The sequence below is a fragment of the Lineus longissimus genome, chromosome 13 (genome assembly GCF_910592395.1).
Source record: "Lineus longissimus chromosome 13, tnLinLong1.2, whole genome shotgun sequence".
In the NCBI taxonomy this organism is placed as follows: Eukaryota; Metazoa; Nemertea; class Pilidiophora; order Heteronemertea; family Lineidae; genus Lineus; species Lineus longissimus.
Genome location: NC_088320.1, coordinates 8,365,021 through 8,384,080, shown reverse-complemented (window position 1 = coordinate 8,384,080; position 19,060 = coordinate 8,365,021). Strand labels below are relative to the sequence as shown.

The window sequence follows — 19,060 nt, the reverse complement described above, 5'->3', positions numbered from 1 at the left end:
CTCTTGATGGGGAGAGAGACCAGTGTCATCGAAACCAAAAATCTATATTTCATATTGTCTTCAAAATCATACAATGTAACAATATACAATCAGAGCCGATATGTAAACAATAATTACTTCGATTATGCTATTACCAGTAATGGCAGTATGATACACTGCCATTGCTTTATCATACATGTCATAATATAACGTAATTCAGCAACCAGGGTTAAATAAAATTTTATTCCGTCTGGCCTCGATCACCATGCAACGGATCGGTATTCGGAGTAGCCTGCCTAGAACGCCTTGAACCAGTGTGTACCTGGGTTATTGTAAGGTTCGGGTTCAGCGGTTTTTCTCGAAGGCGGCACGGTATCCCACGCAGCAGCTCATCACCTGCCATCTATTGGATGTTCGATCTATTAAACTCGATTACGGGCAAAACAACTGTCATCGGGTGGTAAAAGGTAGACATGTTAAATCTAACAGAAGGCAAACTACATAGTGCATAAGACTTCGACAGTTTTTTGCTGAAATCAAGGAATGATCCGAAAAAAGAGGTTCATTCTGTGATCTATTTCAAGCAATGACCGTGGTTGGAGTCCTAGATTGACTTCAACTCTAAAGGGATGATGGATTCTACCACTGATTTTAAGAAAGACTACTTCAAATGATGAATGCTTTCTATGGCACTAATGGTAAGACACGTCACGGAACACAGTTTATATCAAATTGGTTGTCCAGCAGCTGCTTCCGAAAGAGCCCGAGGGCGTCGAAAACGAGGTCAAGGAGAAACTTAACCGTCAACGGAAGCTTCGCCTATGTTCGGAATTTGCTTCGGTTGTTGACAGTGACTGGAGGTGACTTGAGGTGACTTGATGACGTGCCTGAGGAAAGGGGAGATTAAAGTTTTCGATGAAAAAGCAACGTGTGACTGTTTGGGGTAATTGTGAAGATGTGACTGACTTCTTTCCATTGGGTTTTAGCTAGGTGATATATCCGTACACTATATATTAATCCTTCGCTTTGGAACATGAGACTTCCTTTGATACAATCATTTTCGGAATAGTGAAATTGAATGAGCGCCATGGGTTTTTGAGGAATCCCAGTGTGTTGTAATGTTCGACTCCGCTACCTGTGACTGATCTGCTGCCTTACGTGAACCTGTCTCTCGAAGAAACCAAATAAAGGTCTTTATATTTGTCTGCATATTCAAGTACAGCTATTTGGGTTTTTTTATTTGTCGATTAATCAATCAATCAATAAAAATATGACATTTCTAAAGCGCCCAAATTTGGTGAAAAATTTCGCCAACTCTCAGGCGCCTTTGAAATACACTCGAAAATGGTGTGCTTTTAGTATTGTTCCAAAAGCTGCCTTTGACTGGCTGACCCACGTCGGCGTTGTACCATATCAGTCAGGTAAGCCGGTGCCGCTCCATGGACTGCCTTGTATGTGAGCAAGGGTATCTTAAACTCAACCCTTGCCTTGACAGGCAGCAAATGAAGCCGCATCAGAACCGGACTGATGCGGTCAAACTTGGGAATCAGGCATGTAACCCTGGCTGCAGCATTTAGAACACGCTGCAACCTGCCATACTGCTGTTCCGTGATGCCGTAGAGGAGAGCATTGCAGTAGTCCAGGTGAGATGTAACAAACGCATGCACCAGGGTTTTGGTGGTGCCGACAGTCAGAATCCCGCGAATCTGACGAATCTTGTAGAGGCCAAAGAAAGCTCTAGAGCAGACTTTACTGACATGAGTTTCCATCGACATGTGTTCGTCAAAAAAGACACCCAGATTTCTGACTGACGTACTGTAGAGAAACGATGCTGACGTGTTACTCTCTTGCACCTGTTGCGAATGTACTTGATGAACAAAGTAGTTAGTACAGTACATGAACAGAATGCAGTTGAATTCGCATTGCTCTTGGTGAATAGCATAGGCGTCTGCGTCGTCGAAACATCATTCAATTATTATACTATCTCAACTCGAACTACTTCACGTCATACAACTAATACAAAACCCACCTCACGAATTCGCTGATGATTTATAAGACAAACTTGTTACGTCTCTTTTTAGATGAATCGTTTAAAAGTGCTCAATATAACATGCCTCTCATTACAAAACAGACGACAGTGCAGATTAGAAGATAGGGGTTCTTCTTCCCAATTAATGATGACTATATTCTCAGTGGGAAATCCATTTTAAGGAATTCGTCGATGTGTGACGCTGACTTCAGTTTGGCTTGACACTTCCGATCCTCCAGCTTACCAAATCTGCCAAGCGATCCGAAGATGTCGTCAATAAATTGGATGAAGCATCTCGTGCAACAGTGATAGGAATTAACCTTGCAACTCTCTCTCTTCACTATTCTTTGCTGCATGCATAACGTTTGTGAGACTACGCGGCGGTCTAAGCATTTTCGAGATCGCAGTTGGTCGGACGTTGTTGAAAACTCGAATCACCATAATCTACATTACGATTAAGAACCTACCAATTCTCGAATTGAAGAATAAGTACGTAAGGGCCATCAGGGTATTCTATACCCCAGCTATACATAGTTACCATTTTGCATTGTTGGATATAAGGATTGGTGATGTCAGTACGATATTTTTCTCACAGCAAATTCTGATTGGGATTTTTGGGTTTTTGATCCTCAAGGAGAAAGTTGGCTGTATCGATGTTGTCCTTCTGTTTAGTATGTGTGTCGGCGTTTATTGCACAGCCGGTGTTCCTCAAGCATCTACAGTGGTGTGCAAATATATTAGAACACCCCATAAGATAGGATATCCTATTCTATAACTCCTTAAAGCTAGACTGGCTCTCTTTTAAGCTTTATTCAATGACTTCTACACGTTGTGCACAGCGATTTAGAGATTTGGACAAAATAACACGAAGAAACCTGCTTTTTGATACTTCAAATAATTGGTCCCAAATCAATGTCATATCCCTTTATGGCTAATTCTAGGACTTAGTATTCCCGAAGAAAGAAATTCTGAAAATCCAACTTTGTGATATTACAAAATATCAAAATTTTGATATTTTAAAAATTTCAAAATTTGGACGACATTTCAATGGTATCCAGCTCTCATAGACTAAACATAATGACTCCTGCTAATAATTCGTTTCGTTCTCTGCGGGGAGTCCATAATTTGAAAAATTAAAGGAAGAGGTGCCAGATGATATTCACGTTAACTCGTGATATTTTCAAAACGAAGAGGACTTTTCATGAACTTTCTTCGCATGATCTCTTAGAATTGATCACAGAATAATATGACAATCAATTTGCAAACAATTATTTGTATAATGAGACAGTTCGGTTTTTCATGATATTTTCAAATTGTTATATATTCATGATATTTTGTCCACATTTATAAACACAAAATGTATATATTAAAGTTATGAAATTAAGCCTTAGGTGAGGCAGTCCAACAGAGAATTATTTAGTACAGAATGCTGCATATAGAAGAAAGAACTTTATGGGGTGTTCTAATATTTTTGCAAACCACTGTATTTTATGTAGAGGACGCTTGTTTTTCATTTTCAAGCACGAATAGTAATTTTTCGCAAGAACGGGATTTGAATATAACAGTTTCAAACTATGACGTACTTACAACAAAGAATAGGACAGTAATGGTTAACGAGAGCGCTTCAAGCATGCAGACTGAAAACATAACCAATTACAGTATTTTATCAACAACACAACTATACCGATCTCGTGGTGTCAAAACCAGGTTCTCAGATGATTTGAACTCGAGGTATTTTCAAAGACAGGACGGTGTGAGACTTGCGGAGAGGATTTGGCCAATCAAAGGCACAATATGTAGTGCTGTAGACTCGCTGCAACCAGGAAAACACATGGAAATACCTCATTTGGTTGAATTTGGTGTGTGTTGCCTTTTCGGGAGCTATCGGTTCTGCTCTTATGTATGTCTTACAACGGAAGGTCAGTAATAGGGATAGAGTAGGCCCATCTGCATTTGGTAATCAGTGTATTTTCCTGTGTTCAAACAATATCAAGTAACATCATCCGCCACCTAGGTTGTTTAGGGCTCTCCCCGATTTGCCAAATAACAAGGAAAGATCGATATCTCACCTAAACATCTCCTGTATCAGGTGGATATCTACATCAAAAAGGCGTCACCGCGTAGATCCATGGCTCCATGCAGCGCCTTACTAATGTATATATTTAGTTATAGTGCATCGGTTCACATGGAAAGGATCGACACATAGAAGGCTAACTCGGGTCAAATCGGAGGCAAAATCGGAATAACATGATAATTCAGTCAGATTTTGAAGTTTTCCTTTTTTTGTGAAATTTGCTGATACTTATGTAGAATAGGAGGTGACGGGGCAGCCGACAGCTGTAGTACGATTGACATGTCGCCCATGTTGTACCACACTCTAAAGCGTCTGTCGACAAGACTAAAACCTGACAAAACAACTGACTAGATTCTACAAGACTGAGCAAAGTCTACAGGACTGATAAGGTATTGAACGTCACATAAGGCAACCTGCATTATGTTTAATGTGCAGGGTTTGATTGAGTGTGAAGCAATGAGTGTTTGCAGACAATGTTTGCTTGTAGATTCAAGATGTCAGTAACATGAAACTATTTTTTTCAAATTTGTTCAAAGTTTACTCTGTCGTCTCTACATACTATTTCCCACGAATTAATAGAATACCATTTTTAAAGTATCCAGGAACTGTGAATCACAAACGAAAATTACATGTAGGTCAAATCAAAAACCCGTATGATATGTGATGTAGCCTTGCTAGGAGAACATACCAAAATGATTTTATCGAAAACGAGTCACGTCTTAGCTTTCCACTTTTGGCCTCCTGGTGGCCAAGTCAAAAATCAGATCCGACCGAAATTCAGTGTCAGAGGTCACCTGACCTGGGGTCCGGTGTACAAAGTTTCAAGTTCATAGTCCTATCGTTTAAGAACCGTGCCTCGCTTGGCCCAGTAGGAATGATCCCACCGCTACATACTTTCCCTGACAGTTAATGCAGTGGTGACATCACCAAGCTGACATTCACCCAGATGGAGAACAAGTGGACTTATTGTAGAACACTTCAAGCTCTTAGGACCAGGTGTAGATCAATGAAGGTGATCGAACAGTATACAATAAGCAACTGAAAAGCCATATCGAGTCGTGTGAATGACCGGTGTAGAAGTTTAAAATGTCCTAGGATAGAATGCCCGGGAAACAAAGGATTCTATTATGCGCTTCAATCTCTGAGCTATTGGCGGCCAGGGTCTCTATAGAACCATATTGCAGAATACAATAGGGCCGACACTTTTTCCAGGGGGGGCATTTGTTACTGTTACACCGGCATGAACATTGACGTAAGTGACATAGGTAAATACGAATAATAACGTGACAGGAGCTGTCAACGTTATATTTACCTCTCACTGCAGGCTTTCCCACCTCACCCTAGAAAGTATTTATACCCCTCGCATTCATCAGTTCTCCACCAGTTTTCAAAACTACTCGCTTCTCTGTCAAGACTGTTTCTGACTCGTGAAAACCAACGATGAAGGCTGTTCTGATGTTTCTGCTCGTTGCTCTTGTACTGACTGTAGCAACAACAGCAAGTAAGTATTGACCTTTCATTTTCTATTGCTATTGGGTGCCTTGCCAAAAATGTTCACTTGCTCACAATTATAATCAAGGTGAACAGAACCACGAAATAATATCTTTTAACCACTTAATGACTTTTCACAATTCAGGTGCGCTACACCCTATAAGAGCGCTCATTTACAATTTGCTATTCCAACAAAAATTTGCAAACGGCCACTTTGAACTAATGAAGTCACATGGAGAGGTGGAATATGGCTGACAGAGAATTTGGGAATACTTCGCCTTCCAACTGGCTTCAGTCGTCCACACCGCGCCAGCTCTCTCACGAAATCTAAACAATTTCCTCATTTGCAGGCGAAAGGTATGTTCATTGCGAGAGAGGTGATCAGACAAGTTATTGCGGAAAAATGGTTACACACAGTCAATAGGCCAGGAAGTATCAATGAGCGCTTGCGAAAGCACTGCACGTTTAATTGACTCCTTTTTCAATCCTCGCAATCGTGATCATATATTTCTGCATGATATACACGTCGCCACGAAGAAACGTGGACATTTTTATAGTACCACTGGCAACCTATACACGCATTGTTATGTAGTCATCCTTGCTTTATTGGACGTCAAACAAGTGGTCTTGAACAGAAAAACGCTGACGCCAGGTCAGTTCAACAATACTGCGCTCTCTGACGTCACATACCAAATGATCATGCAGCGTGCAATTTACGGTTTGATCCTTGGTTGTCAATAGTAGTGGTTGATTATTATCCAAAATGGTTGTAACGTGGTCTGATGTTCGTAGCTTGGGGGGGGGGGGGGGAGTATGTAAATGTTGAAACTAGCAAAAAGGAACAATCCAAACAAAACGATCAAAATAAACGTTTTAAAACTGAACTGAAAGATCAAGTTTAAATGTAATATTCATTGCATGATTCGGTAAGTATATTGATGGAATAACATAACATCATTCACAGAGTCCCATTCAATTTGGTTCATTTTAAGTTTTGCAAGGTGCACCATGGAACGTTTTATTCACTCGTTTATTTTGGCTTTTTTAAAACTTTAACGTACCAAAATAATTGGGCCCGAGAGAATAAACGTGATTTTTTCATTTCATGTATATATCAACCTAACGCTTTGCAATCATATTACATCGAAACGTAATCTTCAATTTGATGTTAGAATGTGTATTTGGTTCGTTTAGATTGGCTTGTTTCATTTGGCTCGTTTCAACATTTACATACTACCGCTTGGGGGAGCTTGTGACTAAAACGTTGATTTGACCTTTTTCAGCAAAGAGTTCCTGAAAGTCCGCAAGCGTTATGGTTGCAATAAACATAGCGACTGCGATAAGTCAAATGGTGGACCCGGAGGAGAATGTGTTTTTTGGACCTGTGCACCGGGAAAGTAGTTGTGTTCTCCAATCCATCTGCGTACAGGGTTCCATATATTATCAAACTATTGATATCATTTGTCTGTACAGATGAAGACATCTTTGGAGCAATAAAGTGTTCTGTGTGTTAGTCCATGGTCATGTCCTCTTCTTCTTTTTATCATGGTTAACAATATACAGCCTCGTCCCAGGTCATTATATGCGCCTGCGCCAATTCCTGATAAACGGTTGGATTGTTGCCTCGTCATGAGATCTCGCAAGGAGGCTCGTGTTTTACCAGGCTGCGAAAACGTTCTTCAGTCCAATAGAACCGAAGTTCGACTGTTCAGTCCACATTTTATGTTCTCGTTCTAATTTGTTGTCTTGACGTGGAGTGGCAAGGGATACTGGAGACGCAGTAACTGGTTTTATCCAAAAGAAGATTCTCAGGTCATTATTTCTTGTTTCCTACTTCTCGAGACCAAACTCGGTATAATTTTCTGTGTTTCTGTAAGAGAGAATTTCCCTATGATATATCAGACATCGAATGGTTGTCGTGAATAGGGGAACAAAACGGTTAACACTGAAATATGGGAAACACTGAGATGTTTCATGCCTGAGCTCCACTTGGCTTAGGTCTGACTAGAACAGTCGGCATATCCCAATACAGAAGAATTGCATTCGTTCCCGAACGAGAGTTGTCTTATAATATCGTCATTTTCGCTTGTATAAGTATGTAAGCTGAGGTGGTTCGGCCATATGCCACGAGAGCCAAGGGAACACCAGCAAATACCACCTTGTAGGGCTCAGTAGAGGTAGCCGCCGACGCGGCCTTCCAAAGAGCGGGTGGATGACGTGACGCACTGGAATGGAAGAACCCTCGCCGAGGACAGAACCGTGTGATGTCGCATCTTTAACAGCTTATTGTCGCCCCAATGGCCGCAAGGCTGCGGGACATGATGATGTTGATGATGAAGTATGTATTCAGTTTATTTACTATTGAGTATTTTGAAATATTTCCTACTCGGTCCTTCGCTGGGAGCTATTGGAGTCGCCTGGTTATCGAGGTGACATGATCAAAAGAAGGAACAAGACAGACTATACCCTTGCAACAGCACTAAAAAAATAGTCACACGGAATGAGGAACCTTCAGAACTAAAAATCCAGATGGCCGCACCGATACCGGTACTTCCAGTGCATTAGGTTTTGTTGATTTTCTCCCTAAAACTCATCAAAATAGAATCAAGGACCAATAACACAACGTTTTTGGTGCTATTTCCCCATGTAGAGTAATCAAAGAATGAAATATTCAAAGATCATTGACTCGAGAAATGGCTTTCTCATTACAACCATGGTCCACTTGCCTTCAGTGCCCCTATCGGCAGGTTTTGTTGTGCAGGTTCCTCATTGCATTGTACCTGTACAAAAACCGGCTACAATTCCTTGCCGGCAGCATTTATAGGCGCAACAGATCCTGTGCTATCACCACTAGCAGATGGTTTTTCATACTTCATAATAGTTTCACTAACTTTTTCCTGATTTATCCTACAAAAATCCGACATTGTCAGACGTTTCTCGGAAAAATCGGATTTCTACAAAACATGTGAAAATACTGCGGCTTTCCAAAATAGGGCATTAAAGATCAATGGCCTATGTTGAATCGCGTTGATAAAGTAACCTAATTGAGGGTCACTCTGAGTGCTTGGCTCACACCTCGTTAACCCATTCAACATAGGGCTTTGATTTTTATTGCCCTATTTCGTATTTCTCACAGGTTTTTTGGGAAATCAGATTTCACAGGGAAAAGTCGCACAATGTCGGACTTTTGCAGGACAAATCGGGAAAAAGTTGGAGATACCGTTAGGAAGTCGGGAAAAGCCGCCTACCTGTGAACGTTAGGCCTACTCAGTAAAACAAGTGAGAGATGTAAACAACTTTAACTTAATTGACAAAATAAATGCATGTACAGCATAGAACTAACGCCCGTGCCTTCTCATTATTATTAGGCTTATCACTCGATAGCCGAGGATAAGTGATGAGATTTTGGAGGTTGTATTTTATTAGCACAGTTCACTGATAAATGGCGTTAATCGCCTTTTTGAAAATCTGGTTATATAGAAAGTCATGTGAAGTTGTATTAGTCAACTGATTTGGTGTTTTCGGTTGGTTTCCTGAACTGTTACACTGGTCCGTGCATTTTATGCGTTTAGTAGTACATAAAGAAGCTCGGGCTGGACAAGGAGGCGCTTTATGGATTAGTACTGAGTTAATGTTCTTATCCGTGGTACATTTTTGATTCACACTGTACAATACTAATCGAAGTCTCGTTGACACGAGAGCTCTTATTCAGTCTTGTGACATTATTGCGATTTGTTTCATTATGCCAAGTTCGCGGTATTATCTTTTTCCGTGGAGGATTGCTTGCGAGTGCTTATCAGCACAACCTAGTTACTGCGGTAATGGCCTTATGACGTGTAGGGGGCTCATTAGCCTAGAGGAGCACATACCCATTGCCAGGGCGTGCTAAAAGTGCGCTGAATTGTCACTTGACATTAGCCGTGGAATGAGTCTTGTTGACTGTCATCCATCTTCCATGTCATCGGTAGATGGTCATTTGCCGAGTCGAATGAACACCGTAATTTTTCTCTTGTTTTATCGGGTGAGCCAATAAAACCATACTGTACTTTAATCATATAAATGTACATCTTTGAACCGATTCTAAGAGAATCCACCCGAACTTTCTTTCTTGCAAATCTGTCATTAATGATGACGTCACTCGGCGCCCAACGCTCCTTTTTTTAACTCGGTGAGGAAATTCACCATTAAAATCAGCTATGGTATTGTTTATCTTTTGTTGTCTGTCAGCAATGCAAACTACATTTCATGAATCATAGCAGAAAATCCAATCCATTGAAAGTAAAACGAAATTGAGTTGAGAAATCCTGATTTCAGGAAAATCCACATAACAATAAATCAGTATTCACTGCGGTTTAATCACATTGTACCGGTCATTATTTGTCACCTTTGACTATAAATAGGTTTTTTTCTACCATAACATGTCAATACTAATCACCAGAACATAATTTCCATGCAAAATAATTGCAGGCATATCGAGTCGCCATTTCTGTGTTTTGACATTTTGTGACATTTCAAATTGTGTCACATTTAAGCCGGTTTTGTGGCCGGTAATTGTCATTTTAGTGCTTTGACGCTATGTCCCTAGTGGGCAAACTAAGAATCCATCTCCGGCGAATTTCGAAAGGAACCTGCTCCAACTCATGGTTAACCCACACAGCCAATCTAAAAAGCCTTGGTAAAATGTATGTTGAGTTAGAGCGCACGCGTCGTCGAAGTGGACGCGGACGCGGACACGGTAGAAACCAACCAAGAACAGGATGCATGATTATTGGTTCCTGCTTTTTTCCCCTTTTTCCTGTTTCACATACTGCTAGTTGCAATTGACAAGGAAAGGGTTTATAATGAAGTGGGCCAATTTCACTTCGCGAGACGCCAGCATCAACTTATGGTTACCCAAGATACAATAATCGCGAAAAATTTATTAATTTCATTATTAATTTCATTTTAACATGATCCTTTATGTTGATTGTGTGAAGAATGAAAACAGAGAAACCACTCATCTTATATCCGTTGCCTCCTGTATGGGGAGAGAGACAAGTGTCATCGAAACCAAAAATCTATATTTTATATTGTCTTCAAAATCATACAATGTAACAAATATACAATCAGAGCCGATTTGTAAACAATAATTACTTCGATTATGCTATTACCAGTAATGGCTGTATGATATACTGCCATTACTTTATCATACATGTCATAATATAACGTAATTCAGCAACCAGGGTTAAATAAAATTTTATTCCGTCTGGCCTCGATCACCATGCAACGGATCGGTATTCGGAGTAGCCTGCCTAGAACGCCTTGAACCAGTGTGTACCTGGGTTATTGTAAAGTTCGGATTCAGCGGTTTTTCTCGAAGGCGGCACGGTATCCCACGCAGCAGCTCATCACCTGCCATCTATTGGATTTTAGATCTATTAAACTCGATTACCTGCAAAACAACTGTTATCGGGTAGTAAAAGGTAGACATGTTAAATCTAATAGAAGGCAAACTACATAGTGCATAAGCCTTCGGTAGTTTTTTGCTGAAATCAAGGAATGATCCGAAAAAAGAGGTTCATTCTGTGATCTATTTCAAGCAATGACCGTGGTTGGAGTCCTAGATTGACTTCAACTCTAAAAGGATGATGGATTCTACCACTGATTTTAAGAAAGACTACTTCAAATGATGAATGATTTCTATGGTACTAATGGTAAGACACGTATAAAACTTAAAGGAACACAGTTTATATTAAATTGGTAGTCCAGCAGTTGTTTCCGAAAGAGCCCGAGGGCGTCGAAAACGAGGTCAAGGAGAAACTTAACCGTCAACGGAAGCTTCGGCTATGTTCGGAATTTGCTTCGGTTGTTGACAGTGACTGGAGGTGACTTGAGGTGACTTGATGACGTGCCTGAGGAAAGGGGAGATTAAAGTTTTCGATGAAAAAGCAACGTGTGACTGTTTGGGGTAATTGTGAAGATGTGACTGACTTCTTTCCATTGGGTTTTAGCTGGGTGATATATCCGTACACTATATACTAATCCTTCGCTTTGGAACATGAGACTTCCTTTGATACAATCATTTTCGGAATAGTGAAATTGAATGAGCGCCATGGGTTTTTGAGGAATCCCAGTGTGTTGTAATGTTCGACTCCGCTAACTGTGACTGATCTGCTGCCTTACGTGAACCTGTCTCTCGAAGAAACCAAATAAAGGTCTTTATATTTGTCTGCATATTCAAGTACAGCTATTTGGTTTTTTTTAATATGTCGATTAATCAATCAATCAATAAAAATATGACATTTCTAAAGCGCCCAAATTTGGTGAAAAATTTCGCCAACTCTCAGGCGCCTTTGAAATACACTCGAAAATGGTGTGCTTTTAGTATTGTTCCAAAAGCTGCCTTTGACTCCGCAAGTCTAATGTGAGTGGGCAGCCTATTCCATAGGAGTGGCGCCGCCTTATAGAAGGATCTGTCACCAAAACGTATGCACCTGGTGCGTGGCTCCTGTAGAAGGAAAGCGGCATCAGCTCTGAGGGAATAGGCTGACCCACGTCGGCGTTGTACCATATCAGTCAGGTAAGCCGGTGCCGCTCCATGGACTGCCTTGTATGTGAGCAAGGGTATCTTAAACTCAACCCTTGCCTTGACAGGCAGCAAATGGAGCCGCATCAGAACCGGACTGATGCGGTCAAACTTGGGAATCAGGCATGTAACCCTGGCTGCAGCATTAAGAACACGCTGCAACCTGCCATACTGCTGTTCCGTGATGCCGTAGAGGAGAGCATTGCAGTAGTCCAGGTGAGATGTAACAAACGCATGCACCAGGGTTTTGGTGGTGCCGACAGTCAGAATCCCGCGAATCTGACGAATCTTGTAGAGGCCAAAGAAAGCTCTAGAGCAGACTTTACTGACATGAGTTTCCATCGACATGTGTTCGTCAAAAAAGACACCCAGATTTCTGACTGACGTACTGTAGAGAAACGATGCTGACGTGTTACTCTCTTGCACCTGTTGCGAATGTACATGATGAACAAAGTAGTTAGTACAGTACATGAACAGAATGCAGTTGAATTCGCATTGCTCTTGGTGAATAGCATAGGCGTCTGCGTCGTCGAAACATCATTCAATTATTATACTATCTCAACTCGAACTACTTCACGTCATACAACTAATACAAAACCCACCTCACGAATTCGCTGATGATTTATAAGACAAACTTGTTACGTCTCTTTTTAGATGAATCGTTTAAAAGTGCTCAATATAACATGCCTCTCATTACAAAACAGACGACAGTGCAGATTAGAAGATAGGGGTTCTTCTTCCCAATTAATGATGACTATATTCTCAGTGGGAAATCCAGTTTAAGGAATTCGTCGATGTGTGACGCTGACTTCAGTTTGGCTTGACACTTCCGATCCTCCAGCTTACCAAATCTGCCAAGCGATCCGAAGATGTCGTCAATAAATTGGATGAAGCATCTCGTGCAACAGTGATAGGAATTAACCTTGCAACTCTCTCTCTTCACTATTCTTTGCTGCATGCATAACGTTTGTGAGACTACGCGGCGGTCTAAGCATATTCGAGATCGCAGTTGGTCGGACGTTGTTGAAAACTCGAATCACCATAATCTACATTACGATTAAGAACCTACCAATTCTCGAATTGAAGAATAAATACGTAAGGGCCATCAGGGTATTCTATACCCTAGCTATACATAGTTACCATCTTGCATTGTTGGGCATAAGGATTGGTGATGTCAGTACGATATTTTTCTCAGAGCAAATTCTGATTGGGATCTTTGGGTTTTTGATCCTCAAGGAGAAAGTTGGCTGTATCGATGTTGTCCTTCTGTTTAGTATGTGTGTCGGCGTTTATTGCACAGCCGGTGTTCCTCAAGCATCTACAGTGATGTGCAAATATATTAGAACACCCCATAAGATAGGATATCCTATTCTATAACTCCTTAAAGCTAGACTGGCTCTTGTTTAACCTTTATTCAATGACTTCTACACGTTGTGCACAGCGATTTAGAGATTTGGACAAAATAACACGAAGAAACCTGCTTTTTGATACTTCAAATAATTGGTCCCAAATCAATGTCATATCCCTTTATGGCTAATTCTAGGACTTAGTATTCCCGAAGAAAGAAATTCTGAAAATCCAACTTTGTGATATTACAAAATATCAAAATTTTGATATTTTAAAAATTTCAAAATTTGGACGACATTTCAATGGTATCCAGCTCTCATAGACTAAACATAATGACTCCTGCTAATAATTCGTTTCGTTCTCTGCGGGGAGTCCATAATTTGAAAAATTAAAGGAAGAGGTGCCAGATGATATTCACGTTAACTCGTGATATTTTCAAAACGAAGAGGACTTTTCATGAAATTTCTTCGCATGATCTCTTAGAATTGATCACAGAATAATATGACATCAATTTTCAAACAATTATTTGTATAATGAGACAGTTCGGTTTTTCATGATATTTTCAAATTGTAATATATTCATGATATTTTGTCCACATTTATAAACACAAAATGTATATATTAAAGTTATGAAATAAAGCCTTAGGTGAGGCAGTCCAACAGAGAATTATTTAGTACAGAATGCTGCATATAGAATAAAGAACTTTATGGGGTGTTCTAATATTTTTGCAAACCACTGTATTTTATGTAGAGGACGCTTGTTTTTCATTTTCAAGCACGAATAGTAATTTTTCGCAAGAACGGGATTTGAATATAACAGTTTCACCTATGACGTACTTACAACAAAGAATAGGACAGTAATGGTTAACGAGAGCGCATCAAGCATGCAGACTGAAAACATAACCAATTACAGTATTTTATCAACAACACAACCATACCGATCTCGTGGTGTCAAAACCAGGTTCTCAGATGATTTGAACTCGAGGTATTTTCAAAGACAGGACGGTGTGAGACTTGCGGAGAGGATTGGGCCAATCAAAGGCACAATATGTAGTGCTGTAGACTCGCTGCAACCAGGAAAACACATGGAAATACCTCATTTGGTTGAATTTGGTGTGTGTTGCCTTTTCGGGAGCTATCGGTTCTGCTCTGATGTATGTCTTACAACGGAAGGTCAGTAATAGGGATAGAGTAGGCCCATCTGCATTTGGTAATCAGTGTAATTTCATGTGTTCAAACAATATCAAGTAACATCATCCGCCACCTAGGTTGTTTAGGACTCTCCCCGATTTGCCAAATAACAAGGAAAGATCGATATCTCACCTAAACATCTCCTGTATCAGGTGGATATCTACATCAAAAAGGCGTCACCGCGTAGATCCATGGCTCCATGCAGCGCCTAACTAATGTATATATTTAGTTATAGTGCATCGGTTCACATGGAAAGGATCGACACATAGAAGGCTAACTCGGGTCAAATCGGAGGCAAAATCGGAAGAGCATGATAATTCAGTCAGATTTTGAAGTTTTCCTTTTTTGTGAAATTTGCTGATACTTATGTAGAATAGTAGGTGACGGGGCAGCCGACAGCTGTAGTACGATTGACATGTCGCCCATGTTGTACCACACTCTAAAGCGTCTGTCAACGATACTAAAACCTGACAAAACAACTGACTAGATTCTACAAGACTGAGCAAAGTCTACAGGACTGATAAGGTATTGAACGTCACATAAGGCAACCTGCATTATGTTTAATGTGCAGGGTTTGATTGAGTGTGAAGCAATGGGTGTTTGCAGACAATGTTTGCTTGTAGATTCAAGATTTCAGTAACATGAAACTATTTTTTTCAAATTTGTTCAAAGTTTACTCTGTCGTCTCCACATACTATTTCCCACGAATTAATAGAATACCATTTTTAAAGTATCCAGGAACTGTGAATCACAAACGAAAATTACATGAAGGTCAAATCAAAAACCCGTATGATATGTGATGTAGCCTTGCTAGGAGAACATACCAAAATAATTTTATCGAAAACGAGTCACGTCTTAGCTTTCCACTTTTGGCCTCCTTGTGGCCAAGTCAAAAATCAGATCCGACCTGTGGTCCGGTGTACAAAGTTTCAAGTTCATAGTCCTATCGTTTAAGAACCGTGCCTCGCTTGGCCCAGTAGGAATGATCCCACCGCTACATACTTTCCCTGACAGTTAATGCAGTGGTGACATCACCAAGCTGACATTCACCCAGATGGAGAACAAGTGGACGTATTGTAGAACACTTCAAGCACTTAGGATCAGGTGTAGATCAATGAAGGTGATTGGACAGTATACAATAAGCAACTGAAAAGCCATATCGAGTCGTGTGAATGACCGGTGTAGAAGTTAAAAATGTCCTAGGATAGAATGCCCGGGAAACAAAGGATTCTATTATGCGCTTCAATCTCTGAGCTATTGACGGTCAGGGTCTCCATGGAACCATATTGCAGAATACAATAGGGCCGACACTTTCTCCAGGGGGGCATTTGTTACTGTTACACCGGCATGAACATTGACGTAAGTGACATAGGTAAATACGAATAATAACGTGACAGGAGCTGTCAACGTTATATTTACCTCTCACTGCAGGCTTTCCCACCTCACCCTAGAAAGTATTTATACCCCTCGCATTCATCAGTTCTCCACCAGTTTTCAAAACTACTCGCTTCTCTGTCAAGACTGTTTCTGACTCGTGAAAACCAACGATGAAGGCTGTTCTGATGTTTCTGCTCGTTGCTCTTGTACTGACTGTAGCAACAACAGCAAGTAAGTATTGACCTCTCATTTTCTATTGCTATTGGGTGCCTTGCCAAAAATGTTCACTTGCTCACAATTATAATCAAGGTGAACAGAACCACGAAATAATATCTTTTAACCACTTAATGACTTTTCACAATTCAGGTGCGCTACACCCTATAAGAGCGCTCATTTACAATTTGCTATTCCAACAAAAATTGCAAACGGCCACTTTGAACTAATGAAGTCACATGGAGAGGTGGAATATGGCTGACAGAGAATTTGGGAATACTTCGCCTTCAAACTGGCTTCAGTCGTCCACACCGCGCCAGCTCTCTCACGAAATCTAAACAATTTCCTCATTTGCAGGCGAAAGGTATGTTCATTGCGAGAGAGGTGATCAGACAAGTTATTGCGGAAAAATGGTTACACACAGTCAATAGGCCAGGAAGTATCAATGAGCGCTTGCGAAAGCACTGCACGTTTAATTGACTCCTTTTTCAATCCTCGCAATCGTGATCATATATTTCTGCATGATATACACGTCGCCACGAAGAAACGTGGACATTTTTATAGTACCACTGGCAACCTATACACGCATTGTTATGTAGTCATCCTTGCTTTATTGGACGTCAAACACGTGGTCTTGAACAGAAAAACGCTGACGCCAGGTCAGTTCAACAATACTGCGCTCTCTGACGTCACATACCAAATGATCATGCAGCGTGCAATTTACGATTTGATCCTTGGTTGTCAATAGTAGTGGTTGATTATTATCCAAAATGGTTGTAACGTGGTCTGATGTTCGTAGCTTGGGGGGGGGGGGGGGAGTATGTAAATGTTGAAACTAGCAAAAAGGAACAATCCAAACAAAACGATCAAAATAAACGTTTTAAAACTGAACTGAAAGATCAAGTTTAAATGTAATATTCATTGCATGATTCGGTAAGTATATTGATGGAATAACATAACATCATTCACAGAGTCCCATTCAATTTGGTTCATTTTAAGTTTTGCAAGGTGCACCATGGAACGTTTTATTCACTCGTTTATTTTGGCTTTTTTAAAACTTTAACGTACCAAAATAATTGGGCCCGAGAGAATAAATGTGATTTTTTCATTTCATGTATATATCAACCTAACGCTTTGCAATCATATTACATCGAAACGTAATCTTCAATTTGATGTTAGAATGTGTATTTGGTTCGTTTAGATTGGCTTGTTTCATTTGGCTCGTTTCAACAATTACATACTACCGCTTGGGGGAGCTTGTGACTAAAACGTTGATTTGACCTTTTTCAGCAAAGAGTTCCTGAAAGTCCGCAAGCGTTATGGTTGCAATAAACATAGCGACTGCGATAAGTCAAATGGTGGACCCGGAGGAGAATGTGTTTTTTGGACCTGTGCACCGGGAAAGTAGTTGTGTTCTCCAATCCATCTGCGTACAGGGTTCCATATATTATCAAACTATTGATATCATTTGTCTGTACAGATGAAGACATCTTTGGAGCAATAAAGTGTTCTGTGTGTTAGTCCATGGTCATGTCCTGTTCTTCTTTTTATCATGGTTAACAATATACAGCCTCGTCCCAGGTCATTATATGCGCCTGCGCCAATTCCTGATAAACGGTTGGATTGTTGCCTCGTCATGAGATCTCGCAAGGAGGCTCGTGTTTTACCAGGCTGCGAAAACGTTCTTCAGTCCAATAGAACCGAAGTTCGACTGTTCAGTCCACATTTTATGTTCTCGTTCTAATTTGTTGTCTTGACGTGGAGTGGCAAGGGATACTGGAGACGCAGTAACTGGTTTTATCCAAAAGAAGATTCTCAGGTCATTATTTCTTGTTTCCTACTTCTCGAGACCAAACTCGGTATAATTTTCTGTGTTTCTGTAAGAGAGACTTTCCCCTATGATATATCAGACATCGAATGGTTGTCGTGAATAGGGGAACAAAACGGTTAACACTGAAATATGGGAAACACAGAGATGTTTCATGCCTGAGCTCCACTTGGCTTAGGTCTGACTAGAACAGTCGGCATATCCCAATACAGAAGAATTGCATTCGTTCCCGAACGAGAGTTGTCTTATAATATCGTCATTTTCGCTTGTATAAGTATGTAAGCTGAGGCGGTTCGGCCATATGCCACGAGAGCCAAGGGAACACCAGCAAATACCATCTTGTAGGGCTCAGTAGAGGTAGCCGCCGACGCGGCCTTCCAAAGAGCGGGTGGATGACGTGACGCACTGGAATGGAAGAACCCTCGCCGAGGACAGAACCGTGTGATGTCGCATCTTTAACAGCTTATTGTCGCCCCAATGGCCGCAAGGCTGCGGGACATGATGATGTTGATGATGAAGTATGTATTCAGTTTATTTACTATTGAGTATTTTGAAGTATTTCCTACTCGGTCCTTCGCTGGGAGCTATTGGAGTCGCCTGGTTATCGAGGTGACATGATCAAAAGAAGGAACAAGACAGACTTTACCCTTGCAACAGCACTAAAAAAAATAGTCACACGGAATGAGGAACCTTCAGAACTAAAAATCCAGCCTGGCCGCACCGATACCGGTACTTCCAGTGCATTAGGTTTTGTTGATTTTCTCCCTAAAACTCATCAAAATAGAATTAAGGACCAATAACACAACGTTTTTGGTGCTATTTCCCCATGTAGAGTAATCAAGGAATGAAATATTCAAAGATCATTGACTCGAGAAATGGCTTTCTCATTACAACCATGGTCCACTTGCCTTCAGTGCCCCTATCGGCAGGTTTTGTTGTGCAGGTTCCTCATTGCATTGTACCTGTA

General features: G+C 40.7%; 2 protein-coding genes across 2 annotated transcripts; both read right to left on the bottom strand.

Annotated features, from left to right (window-relative positions):
• Positions 1-1,334: 1,334 nt before the first annotated feature.
• LOC135498379 (uncharacterized) lies at positions 1,335-1,754 on the bottom strand. The gene has a single exon (XM_064788636.1). It carries the CDS (start codon positions 1,752-1,754, stop codon positions 1,335-1,337), a length of 420 nt encoding a protein of 139 aa, XP_064644706.1.
• Positions 1,755-11,895: 10,141 nt separating this feature from the next.
• Positions 11,896-12,486, bottom strand: LOC135498378 (uncharacterized). Its single transcript, XM_064788635.1, has one exon. It carries the CDS (start codon positions 12,484-12,486, stop codon positions 11,896-11,898), a length of 591 nt encoding a protein of 196 aa, XP_064644705.1.
• Positions 12,487-19,060: the final 6,574 nt, after the last annotated feature.